Source organism: Cyprinodon variegatus, unplaced genomic scaffold (genome assembly GCF_000732505.1).
Source record: "Cyprinodon variegatus isolate N-32 unplaced genomic scaffold, C_variegatus-1.0 Scaffold358, whole genome shotgun sequence".
Taxonomy (NCBI): Eukaryota; Metazoa; Chordata; class Actinopteri; order Cyprinodontiformes; family Cyprinodontidae; genus Cyprinodon; species Cyprinodon variegatus.
The window spans coordinates 276,156-292,008 of NW_015150811.1; the positions used below are offsets into that span (position 1 = coordinate 276,156).

Sequence of the window (15,853 nt, forward strand, 5' to 3'; positions counted from 1 at the left end):
AACTGAGAGTGCGCCTTTTAGTCCGGTGCGCCTTATGGTCGTGAAAATACGGTATATATATATATATATATATATATATATATACACATATATATATATATATAAATAATATTCTACATGACTGTACTTTCAGTACAAGCATTTAATCAATCATTTTAACTATGAAATTAATATATTGAAATCAATGAATATATTGAAATCAAACAGCTGTCTTTAACCTAATAAGATAACAAAATGGGCCTTCTATTACACATAGGGCTGAAATATTTAATCTGATTAATTGATTATTGAAATAATCGTCCAATTTACCGTAGTTAATTCTTAACTGGAGTATAGAGGCTGTTAAATATGCCTGTAGCTGACAGAGCAATCCAACTAGAGCAGTAATTATACCAAGATTGTAATTAAATGTCTAAACATTTTGCATCTAAAAGAAAAAAAATATATATATATACATATATATTCATGTGTCAATTTGCTCTATCAAGAACCCCTCCAGTTTTAGTTTCACCCGATTTAATTTCGTTTAAAAAAAAAATCTTCTTTAAGGAACCTTTGGTATTAATTTAAAAAATTTTAACATAAGATTAAATGGTTTAGAATAAAAGAACATTTAAAAGGCACACATGCTATTTTCTTTTCTGGTTACTTTCTTCCACTGCAAAAATAATAAACTAAAAACTTTATTGAAAATATATGGATGTCCCAATTTACATTTTTATAAACTGCTAATATCTTTACTTTTATAGAGGGTAGCAGTTGTTTCAGCTTTTCTCTTACTTGTGTTTAAATATGTTGTGCTTGTCAGCTTTTTTCTCCTAATCCCATGTTTTGGGTTGAACCACACTGTTCATTTCCATCTTTTAAAGATTACCTTTTGATGCCGTCTGTCTGAGCACATCCATGCCTTAGGCATACCGACCATTTTAAACTAAAATGTGATTATATCTGAGCAACTTGGCCTGAATTGCAGAGTAATACTGTATCTATACCTAATCATTCTCCTCATCAAACACTAGCAGAAGACAAACCATGTTGAAAAGATTACTCATCAAGGTGCCAAAAACCTTCGGTAGCTAATCTTGAATCTTGCAGTTAGAAATCTACTTAATTTAATCAATGGGTAAATCATTACCACAGGGACAAAGTTCCTTAGTTTATACATTAAAATTACTTTTTCGTAAAAGGAAAATTCGGCTGTTTTGTATTAGTAGTCTTACAATGTGTGTGAGAAGAACAGAAAAAATAGGTTTATTAGTTATAAACTTCCTGCAAATAAAACTTTTGCCTTTAACTCCTCATTACAGTGAGCAACTTTCTGCAACTAGAAGTTTGCTCAAGCTTTTATCATCAATCAAACATCAGATAGTTAGATAAGGTATTTTCACTCACACCAGAAGAAGGAATGGGGGAAGGGATAGTACAGAATGAAGCAGAACTGTCAAACGTGCACTTTAGCTTTTATCGTCTTCCGCTCGACCCATTACAAGCTGATTACTTTTTGGAGTCCCTTACATTATGTTTTAGTAAAATAGTCCAAATTTGTCATAATTTAGATACCCGGTGCTGAAGACAGGCTTGGGATCCACTTTGGGTGGCACAGGCTTCACCTTCTTGCCCACAAAACAGGCCCAGTTGCGTCCCAGGACATCATGGACCCATCCTGGGAGGGTTTGGTCACAATAGCTGGTCACCTTTGAGCCGTCCTGGGTGTACTGTAAGATTCAGCAGAGGTGTAGATTATCCTTTTTAGCATCCTTTTGCTAAACTTGCCTTTAAAAATGCAAAACTTGCACTTTTAAAGGCAAATATAGAGCCAGTCATAACTTTATGTACAAAGGTTAATGTTAAAAATTCAACAGGCTGGTTTGGAAAGACAAGGTACGCTTTTACAAGGCAAGAAGAATATTAACTGACAGGCAGGGTTGTGGTAGCATCATGCTAAGGTTACCATTTTCTGCTGTTGGTGGTGGAATATCATAGAACGTTACAAAAAATACTCAAGACTGAAAGATCAAATATAAAACTAAATCTAAAACAATGGACCTGAAATCCAGTATAAGTGAATGTGTAGTAAGTCTATGTGGAAGGATGTATGAGGAACTGTGACCCATTTTGGAAAAAAGACATTACACATATTCCTATTTTTCCAATTCTTGTTTTTAAAAAGTTATTGAAGTTATTTGTTCTACATTCATTTAACCCCCCCAAAAAGTATTTGTAATGCATCATTAAAAGCCCAACATCTATGATCGTTAAGTCAAAGATACATGGCACTGTAGGCGACTTCAATAAAACCCAAATGGAGTGCCGATTGAGTCATATGTGTGACAAGAACTTCACAAGAAAAAGAAAAAAAAAACACCCTGACAGTTATTTCTCTAAACCGAAGATGAGGAAGTTAAATCAGACGTGGACAAGTCAGAACAGAGGCAGGGAAATAAAACATCTGTGACACTTGAGGCTAGGAGTCATGTGAGTGAAAGTAATAACACATGACCAAGGGTTAACTTTAATGATGCTGCTTTTTATATAGTGAACCAATCTTTTGAGATATTATCAGGTATACTGGAAAGGAAATGAGAAGGAATGAAACCAGTTTTTTAAAGCCACAAATGCAGCTCACCCACCACATTTCCATTTACTTAATCCCTTGAAGCCTAAATTGATATACATGTACATATAACAAGACATTTTGTCAGTTTTTCCCCCTAAATGAGATCCCAAATTAAAATAGTTAATGTTAATAAATTATAACAGCAGTTATAACTACATAATAACATAGACTGTGACTAGCACTGAGGTGATGCAAAAACGCTATGGCGGCTGTTTGCTTCACTGCAAAAATTTTCTGAAGATTAGTGAAAATGTCTTAAAATAAGTGTAATCACCCTTAATATGAGTAGGAAAATAAGATGATCTGCCAATGGAATGAACATTTTTACCCTTACAATAAGATAATTAGATAATATGCACTTGAAATAAGAGACTGCATGTTTTTCTTTCTTATTTTAAATGTACATTGTCTTGTTTCAATGGCAAAGTGTCTCACTTACCTGCTCAATAAAAAAAGCTCTTATTTTAAGAACAACTGTCTTACTTGCAGTGTAATACAAGATGTTTGTTGCTTATTAGCAACAACAGGCATCAAAGGGTTAAATACAAGTTTTACAAGAGAATTAGCTGAGCATCATTATATGAGGCATATGATTTAGGGCAACATAAACGTTCCTAAACAGTTTATTTTATTGTTACCTTGAAAAAGGCAAACCATTTGTAGTCAGAGAGGACCACCTCGAAGCCCTGGTTGTAGATGAGGGTGAAGAAGCCTGTTTGTCCAAGATCATTAGTGGCCACAGACAGTTTCTGCAGGGTCACAGTCACTGTGCTCTCAGTTGTAGCTGAAAAATAAGGTGACATTTAATCATGTGACAAAGTCAATGTTTCCTTCCAGCTATCAGAAGGCAACAATCTTGATGTCATTTTAGTCTTTGACCTGTAGTGTTATTACTGATATATATACTGTCAGTTAACAGTTTATCATTTTAGCATTCTTTGTATGGAAATTAGGCCTCAGCGTGTCACCTGATATTAGATATAATTCAGCTGTTATTTCGAGGTTGTATTACCTTCTACAGAGCAGTTGACGGACTTGTCGTGTCCTCCTTTGGATACCTGGAACACCCATGTCCCCAGCAGGTCCTCATAGGTGCAGTTAGCCGGTGTGTCCCCCAGAGACCCCTCAACCCAAAGCAGGAACACACACACGACAACAGCGCTGAACCTCATGTTTCACTCACTGAGACCAAACACTGAGAAACAAACAGATGTAAAAGCTACAGCGAACACCCTAACCTGTCTGTTACCAGTTCGGCTACCCTCCCACCTAAACTGTTTACGGGTAGAAAGTGGCTCCAACCCGAAGTTTCCCCTCAATTTAAGTTGCTCCGACAAGATAGTTCACCGCACCTACCTTCGCAATGCGCATGCGCACCAACGGTTCCTTTTGTAGTCAGTCAGATGACCGGAGAAACTTTTGTTTGATACTCTAGCAATAATTTATGAAGATTAGTCCTGTATTCATTAAAATGTTTTAGTCCGCGGTGTACTCTTTTTAAGCGTAATGAAATCAGACAAGCACTTAAACACGAGTTTCTACACAAAGGAAATAGGCGACAGCTATTATCTTGCTGTCAAGTGTTCTTTGTTTATTTCCCTTTTTAGTTTCGTTTTATCTGGTCATATGACCACTGCTGTTGATTATGGAAGTAAACAGATTGAATGGATTTGTTTTCAAATATGATCAAAGGAGAGCATTGGGTTTAATGTTAAGGCACTAAAATGCACTTAATATCGACTTACAAAAAGTATAGACCAGCCCTATAATACATTAATAATTCAACTAATTTTGTTGTTTGAAAACATCAAAAGTAATACTCAGATATTTAAAGGGGTGATAGAATGATTATAAAGGGTATTTGGTGCTGGTCCTTAAGGTCTCTGAATAGGGTGTGTAACATTGGTTGGGCTGAAAATGGCATATCTGCTGTTCTATGAGCCCTAATGTACAGAAGAGGATTATGGCCACTTAAAATATGCAAACAAAGTTAACTGATTTTAAAAAATTTTAAAAGTCAGAATTCTGAGGAAAAAAGTCAGAGTTCTTAGATTAAATTCAGAATTCTGAGAAAGAAGTCAGAATTCTGAGACAATTCTGATTATTTTTTTTCTCATATTATAGTGAAATAAAAACCAAAAAATCAGTTAACTTTTGTTTTATTTTTTCAGTGGCCCTAATCCTCTTCCGTACTAATGCAAGCCTGGTTATAAGCCTCAGAATAAAATGACAGGTTTTCTTCCCTTTATGGTATGCTCATGAATATTTAGATGAGCTGTGCTCTGATTGTTTTAGAGGCATAGCCAGAAAATTTTAATAAGGGTTGGCAGGTAATAACCAATGTCCACTGAGGAGTGGCTGAAAGCGGATAGGTGCCAGAACCTCAGGGTCAATCTACAATGTTCCTAAAGGGAAATGAACAACCACAACATACATATTTTCTAAATAAAGACAAACTATACTTTCCTACAACCTTTTCTAACAAATAAATGCATATATTTAAACATCCATGCTGTCTAAATTAAAGGTATAGTAGACCAAATTCTTTCAGTTTTGAGGTCTGGGGTGAACATCTTATTCATTGTCATTATATACCTACTTTTATCAATAATCGTTCTGTATAAAATTAATATTTAAATCTACTATTATCTACATTAAATGGATTTCTTGTTATTAAAATAGTTATTTATCTCTGATTTCAGTGAAGATTCCTAGATGACTTGCAGACATAATTTTCTCTTTACCCAATATAAAACAAAATCTAATTCTGAAAAGAGCATGAATTCTGTATTTATCATCTTTAATGTTAGTATATTGATGTGCATTATTAACCACAACATTTTAGTTGTCAGGTGATTGTTTACATACAGAAAACTAAAATGTTAAATAAGCTAAAACATTCCACTTGAGAGTATTAATGCTGCCAACGTCTGTATTAGAGGGGGAAAAAATGGTAGGGGTGGCCACATGGGTGGCCAATGATTGGCTAAGGGTGGCCATGGCCATCCCTGGCCCCACATCTAGCTGCGCCCCTGGATTGGTTGGTTTACAACGAGCGAAGCTGCTGAGCAAAGACGCATCAAAGCAACAACTGCTTTGTATCTCATTTTTCAGATTGTTTCAAATCTACAGTTTTATGAAAATACCTCCTGCATTTAGCGATGTACCTTTTGATAAGAGTTTCTTATATTATACAAGGTATAGAAGATATAAACACTGTACAGTCATATATTTGGTTTTAGTTTTGACTTGTAGTATAGGGTCTGGGTTGAAACCAGGTTGGTCCAGTTTTAAAAAATTACATGGAGGTACAGAGCAAAAGAATTAAAAAATTGCAAAATATTTTGTTATTTCATGTATCAAGAGAGCCAAAGATACACTCATGGCCCTGGAGACCCTGAACTTGCAAATTAAAATGGTGATCTTGTCTATATGGTGACTTATGTTGTTGTTTATTAAAGCGTTGGTAGGTTGACCTTTTGTGATGTATTCCTTCTCTGAGCCTATTGCCCAGTTATCTCTGTCTCAGCTGGAGCCTGTGAGGCAGCTTCATCATTCATTTTGTTTTTTCTGTGTTCTCTCTTCAGGGTCGAGGCAGTTGAAGCTAGTTCACAGAATAAAACACATCAGATATGGGATTCTAAGCTCCAGATGAGTTTAAAAAGAACCCATTTTTCTAGAAAAGGTGTCTTATATCTCAAAGAATGTTGAAATTAATGATGAAACTCACAGGTGAAGCTAAACAAACTTAAGTATTTATTACCGTAATCATCAGAAGTCTTCGTGAAGTCTCATCTACACAGGAAATGGTCCTGATGGTCCACTGAGAAACACCTTGATTGATAATAAGACATCCAATTTTATTGATCTAATCAAAGAAATCTTCCTCCAATACTTACTTTTTATTGACCATGTAATCTATGGTTCTAGAGTATATCACTGAATTTTGAAGGGTCGGAGCACCTCTTTGATTGCTAGAGTAATATCTGAGATATCAGACACAACTATACTGGTGCAAAACGTTACCTGTGTGTTTTTTTTTCTCTTGTGCAGAAGTATTTAATACCACTCACAGCTGTGTTACACACTATTATGGTTTTTGGAATGGAGGGGCAAACCTTCTCTGGCAGCTTAAGGTTTGTTCACACCGAATACGAATTTTGCACCCGGAGAGATCAATTGACATATTATCCCAACGTTTAGGAAGCGCTGCACTGCAGAGTGAAGCAAAGACTGCAATTCTAGCATTTGAAAGGAATGTTCATTGCAAATACAGCAAAGCGAGAGCCTCAAAGCACCTGCAAAGTACCCAAAGCAAAATTCAATGGAGTAAAAATATGTAAACTTTTGGTTAACTTTGTGTCATGAACAACAACCAATGAGGGATTAGATGTGGCTGTGATTTAGGGCAAAGGAGGGCAGCAGAGACAAACTATTTTTGATCAAAATGAAAGAGAAAATAGTGTTGTCAAAGAACAAAGTAGGGAATGTACCTAAGAGGGTTGTAGGGACTTTTAAAAAAGCTGTTTTAATTTTTCCCTACAAGAACCCTTAAATATTTATCATTCCTTAAATCTCTCCCAGAGGCCTTTGGAAAAGGCATCAGCCCCCTGCAATGCCACAGGATAAAAATTTATAAAATGTATTGATAAACGTAGCGAAATATATTAAACTCAGTGTTTGTCAGTCGCATTCTTTTTTTTAGTATTGTTGCAATTGCTGTGTAAATTGCATTTCTATCTATTTATGAAAATAACAGTGCTTCACTCAGACAAAGCATTGAAAAGAAAATCTTAAAAAAAAAAAAAACATTATCCCTGGCATTACAGCACGATTCACGATTAAGTCTTCATCAGAAAAAAACAAACAAACAAATTAAGTGTTAATTCTCTCACAGCTGAAAGGCCTCATTAACTTTCCAAGAGCGTTTGATGGTTTTGTCGTGATCACATCTAATTTTGTTACTCAGATGCAAGTAAAATGTCTGTTGTTTAGCAGAATACCAGAAACTGCCTATAGAATATTGATAAAAGTTATGTAACATATGTTAGAATAAAGGTTTAAATTTTCTGTACAGACCTTTGCAGAAATATAAAAGTATATTTTTATATAAAAAGTTTGGGTTAATCTATTTAAAGGGGTTGTGATGCCTTATACTCTAAGCAGATGAGGAAAAATAACATCAGCATTAGATCCTCAGCAATTGACAGTCAGGTGACTATTTAGGTTTTAAGATGTTGCTTACACCATGTTTACATGTCTTTCACCGTCATGTTCATGACGGCCTGTTGTAACAATCTCTGTGGGAGAATTTTCTCCTCCCCTGTCCACTGAAAGAGGTCAGAGAGTCAGCCTGCCTGTTGTCATGTTTGTGTGGGTGTCAATGCCTGCTGATGGCTCTGTTATTAAAGGGGTTAAAGAGCTTATTTTAGCTGGCGGGCACTTAAGGGAAGTACTGGAGGCTTTTATCACCATGGCAACCATGACATGGACTGACTCATCTCCTTGACAGACCATAATAAGCACTCATCTGAAGAAGGGACTGAAGAGGAATTAGTCACGCAGTCTCATTAGTGCCATTACACCGTATATGCGTGGAGGTATGAATGTATGTGATTGCATTACTTTGGGACCATGTGTAGGTTTTTGCTTTTTGGGGATTTTGAGCCTACAATCGAGCACATGTGTGTAAAATAAAGCTAAGAGAGGAGCGGGGAGCTCGGGGGGTGATGCGCCGAATGTTAACAGCCTAAACCCACTAAGCCGCTGTGAGTGACTCATTGAAAGTCGTGTTTCAATCTTGATATAGTTCTCGCTTTCACAGGCAGGAAATTAAAACTCTAGCAACTCTGGGTTCGGCTTTATTGGCAGCCAGAGATTTGTTCTTTGCCTTGCTCCGATTCCTCTCCACCAATTTTACATATTTTTCTTCCTCTCTCATGCCTTTTTGAAACCCTCCATAACTAAAGTGTCTTTTTTGAGGATGATTTTCTCATGTATATCAAGGACCTGTTTGATATGCAGTTAATACAAAGTTTTTTGGTTACTAAATTGATTATGGTATTTAAGACTAACTGTTATTCGTGTTCAGTACTTTGCAAACCTTAAACACCCAATATATACATAGAAACACAACCCATAATGTATTTCCTTGTGATGTGATTTATGACTCTAACCAACACAGAGGAAGTCGTGACTGTTGTAAACAATAGATGGCATTTACACTGTTTTAAAAATAGAAATCTGAAAATGTGTCTTTTCAGTTTATGTTTAACAAATTTGCAACACATGTGATTTCAAGGCACTTTGCAGAGACAATTCAGTCAGATCATACAGTTTTGTTAAAAGTTTCTGTCAAGGGAAACCAGCTAACTGAATCAACTGATTAACTTGCAGGACAGGCTACTCCTGGATGAGCTTGTTTTACAATATTTGCTTGCATTTTGTCAGTGACTCTTCAGCATGGACAGACCTCTTTTAACCGGAAGAAACCTCCAGCAGAACCAAGCTCAGTATTAGTGGCCTTTTGCTAAGGCCAACTGGTTCAAGGAGTTAGAAGCAGACATACAAGAGTGCAGCAAGCATTTGTATTCAGCTCATTGGGTCAGTCCTTTTTGGAGAACATTTGCAGCTGTGGGTCTTTTGTGGAATAGCTACACCAGATTTGCACATCTTGAGGCTGCAAGCTTTGTCAATTTTAAAATGTTTGTTTTTGTAAACTAGTTTAGGCTCATTCAGGCTGAGTGATGATTGCCTGGAAACATCAGTTTCTAAGCCCTGTCCTAGTTTCTCATTTTGATTTGGGTTTTGTTTTTTACTTTGACATTTTTACACCAAAACAGTATTTGATCTAAAAGAACTTAAGATTTAGACAGAGGTTAAGCAGCAAGGCATTTGTTAACCCCAGATTTCACTGGGGGGGATCCCGTTTTGCTCGAAAAATGTCAGTTCCCTAAGACTACCTTAAGGTTTAAATTCCTTTTCCCATGTATCCGACAAGTTTCCACAGGTTAGTCATCATCACATCTATCCTATGTGCCTTGTCTTTAAATATCTTGCTTCCTTACTTCACTGTTAACAGTTAAACGGAAACTGAAGTATTATTAGTGTAGCGTGTTGTCCAACTATTTAATTTTTTCTACTAGTGCTTTTTATCATGTTTTTACTTTTAATTACTTTTTTCTGCTTGTATTTCCCCTTTAATTTATAGTTTAATTAATGTAAAGCTATACAATTGCACTTGCCCTGCCTGGTATAGTCTTTGAAGTGTAGCTAGGGCTGAATCTTTAGTGTTGTTGTCTTGTTCAGAGGTAAAATGTCACCCCAGTCTTAAGTCTTTTGCAGTTTCTAACTTGTTTTAAACTGGAATTGTGCTGGCTCATTTTCCAAACAATACTAGACACCTTTAACTGTGCGTGCAATAGATTCCCATAGCATAATACGGCCACTACTGTTTACCAGGAAGGGGACAAAAGTTAAAACCAAAGGCCAAAAATTTTAAACCTGGTCTGATCTAAAAATAGTTCTTTATTTCATTTCAACGTCCTATTGTTGGCCAGTAGCAAACTCAATATTCCTCATGAATTTCTTTGCAACCTTGCTGATTAAATGGTATTTTCCCTGTTAAGTTTTATTAATGGGTTCCAAAGTAAAAATTAACTAATTGTTTGTCAATTATTTACTTCAACTGGATCAACCCTGAAAAATCAAAACATTTTTTGGAGCTGACCCTATGCAACAGTGATTGGTTGTAGAACATTGTATGATCCTACTTTCATAACAGTTTTCGTAGGGGCCATATATCAACAATGAATAATAGCAACAAGCATTCAAAAGTGGGAAACTGCAATCTTATTGCCTCAGAGATCATGTCACTCCTACTAGCCATTACATTTTCAGCTTAGTGGGATGCAGCATACAGTACTGTACCCGACCCTTTACAATTGTATGGCTAAATATATTGCATGTAGTATTAATCAGTTCAATAATCTCATCACTAATGTTCATTAATTTTGTTGGTCTGTTATAGTGAATTTCAAATAAATACATAACTTTTAGCAGCAGTGATGTTAACTTGAATAGGTAAGAAGTATGAATACCTTTGCAAGGTTCTGCAGTATTTAAAGGTGTTGGTAAAAGTCTCTTTGAAGGCTTTTTAGTTAATTTCATTCAAAAAAGGTCTGACAGTGTCTGTCTTTCATTTTATTTAATACTACATTTATGCAAGAACAAGCTTTGAATGAACTACTCTAATTAACAGAATTGTAACTTATGAAACAGTCTGCAGCTTAAAGTGGTTGAGTCATCATCAAGCTGTTTTATGCTTGATGAGAGTGAACTAAATGTATGTAAGCATGATTTTTTACAGTGTTTTATGAACATGTTAGTAGTTAGGGGTTTGTAACCATTTCAGGTGTGTCTGATGGCATCTGTCTGCAGCATCACTGCCTCCATCTGTTCTTGCTGTGTTTGAGACCATATTGTTTAACGAGAAGAAAAATACATTCAAGAACAGAATTTCATCAAGTTTTTCAGCTTAAGTGGAAATCCTCATTACAGCATACAGTCGACCACTTCAGCCTAGTGATTTTATGGTGAAATTGTTTGCATTTAAATTGGCTCATCTGGGGAGACGTCATGGTTGGTTAACTCTTCAGTACGCCTATACATGATCAGAGTGGAATATAAAGGTTTTCACTTTTGTACAATTTATCGTCTTACCTCCAAAAAGATAATGGCTCCCATATGTTTTGGAGTATAAATGTCGTCATACAAAAAGCCTCATTCTGACCTTAAGCCTGTTTCAATACCAAACCAGATCCTTACCAAGGTGACAGGGGTCTCCATTATTCGGTGCACACTCAGTTTAAAGTTCTTACAGGAATAGAAAAACAAAAACACAGCCTGACACTGACTGTTAGCCACAGGCTGTCATGACACCCATTTGCCCACTCAGATTTATATATAGGCCCCACCTGGTTGGACTAAACCAATCTCATGCTATTAACATGCTGTACAACTGACAGCAGTAAATGGAGGCTGTCAGACACTGTGTGAGGATTACTCACTGCATCATGTGCTTTTTTTTCCAACCATAAACATCCAAGCAGATGAACTGGCATATTGGCCAGAGACACAAAAAATCTTTTTAGATTTTGAGGATAAGTTAAAAAATATAATTGTAGGTATTTATGGAGGTCACATCATCAGATCTAACAATCTATAAAACACTAACAAGGACAAATGAGAGAATCTTTAATAATAATGGCAGAAGTTAAGGGGAGGGATGAATAAAGTAGCACAAACTGGTCTGGATATAACAGCACATCTTCACTGTGTCTTCTTTTTTTAATGAACTAAACCAACATAATAGGGCTCAGTAGTGCAGTGGGTAGCACTGCACTACTGAGCAATCTTTCTGCATGGAGTTTGCATGTTCTCCCTGAGCATGTGTGGGTTCTCTCCGGGTACTCCGGCTTCCTTTCACAGTCCAAAAAAAAAAAAAAATGACTGTTAGGTTAATTGGCTTCTCTAAATTCTCCTTAGGAGTGAGTGTGTGCGTGAATGGTTGTTTGTCCCTGTGATGGACTGGCGACCTGTCCAGGGTGTACTTATTAAATCCTTTTTTTGTACTAACAGACTAAAATAAGGAACAAAGGGAGACACAGTATCAATTACACAAAACTAGCAGCAATGGTGATGAAAAAGGTCAGACTGGTAATTAAGTGTCTGACAGTCTGAGGTAAGTGTTGCAGAGAGTTGGGGCTGAGTGAAAATGACTTCTCCCACCCCCACGCCCCAGGAAGCAACTTAGACCTCCGCCAAATTCATATATTTGCTCGACAAGGATGTCAAAAATCTGATATCTTCTATAAGAAGACATGTTGGACTGCAAAAGTCACTGGTGCCTCAAGGTAGCTTGGTGTTTCCAAAGCTTAATGCTCAATACACACATCCTGATTATTTTTGTTAAACCTAAAATCATCTTTTGGGTGAAGACACGACTTAAATCTACTAAAAATCAGAAATATAAGAATAAGGGTTGATTTTACACACACTTTACGGTTTAGAGATTCATATTTGTTCAAATGATCCGTCAGTAACTCGATCAATCCTTCAAATGTGTCTGTTATCATATAACAAGTGAAGCATGTTAAGCTCAGATAGCTTCAAAAAGTAGTCTGTATTTGTATTTCCATCAGCATGAATCATTTGCTTATTTGCATCAATTCTGTGGTGGCAGAGCAATTTCCGTTTGAAAGGCAGGGGGAGATAGCAGAAATAGAGAAGTGTGAGCCTGACTGGTAGATGGGCATAAAATGAGTGAAATAGGTGGAACAGGGAAAGATGAGGAGAGTCAATAAAATCTAAGTTAATTTTTCTTAACCTGTATGTTTGAAATTGAATGAATTCAATGTTTTCTTGAGTAATCCTATGGAACATAATCATATTAAAGACTTAAAAACCTGCCTTTGTGGTTTCTGTGTTACCATGAGGAGGGGGGAAGGAGGGAGAAGCAAATATCACAGGGTGTCGAGGTGATGTCAGGCAGCCTCCACTGTGGTGACTGACAGACAGCTCCTTCCAAGTCTTGGAATCCAAGAACTGCCAGAAATAAAAAATCTGGGAGATAGTTTTGCTTTTTTCATTGACAAGGAAAAGGAAAATAAAAAGTACCTGAGCAGCATAAGGATAATCTCTCTTATCTGAATGTGGCCCTCTGGGAAATTTTTATTACTGTCATTTACTGGTATTGGTCAACTATGTTCTTTTGAGTTATAAGGGCACACTGACATGAATTTAAAAGGAACCTGCATGTAAAAACATAATTACATTCATGGATAGGATGCTATTTCTGTCTTTACAGTCTTATATTAAATGAGACTGCACTTTTCCATTTTTAGGTTAGGTAGGATCACTAAAATTGCTTTCATTTTCTAAATTCTGGAACAACAGATTTTAGTAACTGGATGGGTAATGGGAGAATCAGGCAAAGACGACATAAAAGAATGACACACAGAAAACCTAAATACTGAGACAAAAGTGGAAAATGACATTGGATGCAAGTGAGCCAATCTGGTGATAATATAAAACAGCCGAGGCAGAAGAAAAACAAGCATGCATGTTGGGAAAAAATAAAGAAGAAATTAAATTATTCTGGAATTTTGCAGTTAATATTATAAAAGATCTAGAATTATCTCATATAAACGTCATTAAAACAGGTATTAGGTCATTAATTCACCCATCACTGTTGCCCTAATATAGACGTGGATTTAACTTTGCTGTTTAAAGGGAAAAACAAGGAGAATATCTCAGATTCAAATATGGTTCAGCAATATCTAGATGAGAAATATTATGGTTTTGTTAAAATTTTTACAGACGCTTCAAAAGATTCAAAAACAGGAATGGTGTTTCGGTTATAGTTCCAGATTTTTATTTTAAATCAAGGAAAAAAAGTCAGTGACAGAGTTTCAGTCTACACAGTAGAAATGTTTGGGATCATGTTGGCCTTAGAATGGATTGAAGAAATCCATCCATTAAGAAGTATAGTTTGCTCTGATTCTAGTTCAGCGTTATTTTCATTTAAACACAGTCACTCAGACAGCAGACCTGATCTATGTGCAGAAATTCAGCAATTATTATTTAGAATTCAAGCAATGGGATTAATAGTTTATTTTATATTGATTCTTTCTCATATAGGAATAGAAGGCAATGAAATGACTGATATATGTGCAAAACAAGCAAGTAAACAGTATTGATATAATAATTCCAGTTAGTAAAGGTAAAATAAAATCAGTTAAGGAAAGGATTAGATCAAGATGGCAGAAACAATGGGAAGAAGAAAAAACTGGTAGATGGTTTTATAATATTCAAAGAAAAGTTGGTTTCTGAGGAAAACAGCAAGGAATAGAAAGGAGGAAATGGTGATATCAAAGTTATGGTTTGGCTAAACAGGTTTAAATAGCACGTTGTTTAAAATAGGGAAACATGATTCAGGGAAGTGTGATTTTTATTTTCAAGAGAAAACAGTGGAACAATTCATATAGTTTTTTTTTTTTTTACTAAATATGTAAATGAGAGAAATGAATTGATAAACAGATTACAAATCAATAAATTTAAGTTAAATTTAAAATACCTTTTAGACTGGGACTCTAAATCAGAGGGTTGTTTCCTTATTATTGAGATTTCTTAAACAGACAAATTTGTTAAAGAGGATTTCGTTTTTATTTTTGTTTAATTTAATTTGGTTGTAATATGTAGTAGGATATTGAATTAGTTCAATTGCGATCCAAACCCTATTTCAGTTGGTGGCAATAATGCACCAAAAAGTTGTTTGCCAACCGCCATAAAACACAATAAGAAGAAAAAGAAAAACAAGCATGCAAAGGGAGGAATAATACTTAACATAGAGAGGGCTGAACTAAAATGCAAGGATAAAATACAGACACTGTAAAAGTGTATTTTTAATGACAATTTCCACGGATGAGCAAGGGCCTTATCTTCAAAAGGTTTATACATCTTAAAACAAATGTACAAATTTGTTTTGCATGCGCAAAGCAGATCTTCAGAGAAGACACAAGGTGATCTACGCTTGCAATTCAGCTGGCAGCGTGTGAAAACATTTTTGGGTGGGTGCCAATATTTTGGGGTTTTTTTGCGTCCTTTTTAGCACTTCTGAAAGTCAGGTGCAAATTCACATGCACAAACTTCTGCATTTATTACAGAAGGAGGCATTGATATAATACCAGATAATGAAAAGAGGCTCTGTGTACATATGAGGACTTTAAAAATCTGAATAGTAGAACATCATTTGTGGGGAAATCAACATTTAAGTAGGACGACATAAATGAATGTAGTGGAACAAAAAAAATAAAAAATATTGGACAATTTTATGAATAACTGTATGTTTATAAATACAATAAAATATAACAGCTATCAATAACATCCATCACAGACCCTGTAAAGGGATGTAAGGAGGATACCTAAAAGTATACATCAGTAACTTATGGAAACTCCTTCAATGTTCTTTAATGCCTAATATTATTTACTGCGGCTCCTCCCTTAAGGGGGGTTAATGGTTAATTAAAACTTAGATTTTTGCCTTTTTATATTTTATATTAAACCTTTATTATTTTAAATTCATAGCACTTTATAATTGTTTACTTTTGTGTGCACTATAGAAAATATTGAGCAGTACGTGCACTAAAGAATTTATGTTTTTGGTCTTGTTTAATT

General features: G+C 35.6%; 1 protein-coding gene across 1 annotated transcript in view; it reads right to left on the minus strand.

The window, feature by feature from the left end:
- Positions 1-3,955, minus strand: part of ctsc (cathepsin C) — a 13,632-nt gene extending 9,677 nt beyond the window's left edge. Inside the window, exons 1-3 of the mRNA XM_015386181.1 lie at positions 3,630-3,955; positions 3,256-3,401; positions 1,561-1,715 (exon numbers count right to left, since the gene is read on the minus strand). Of these exons, the coding sequence (XP_015241667.1) occupies positions 1,561-1,715; positions 3,256-3,401; positions 3,630-3,789 (461 nt within the window). The 5' untranslated portion in view covers positions 3,790-3,955. The remainder of the gene's footprint in view (positions 1-1,560; positions 1,716-3,255; positions 3,402-3,629) is intronic.
- Positions 3,956-15,853: the final 11,898 nt, after the last annotated feature.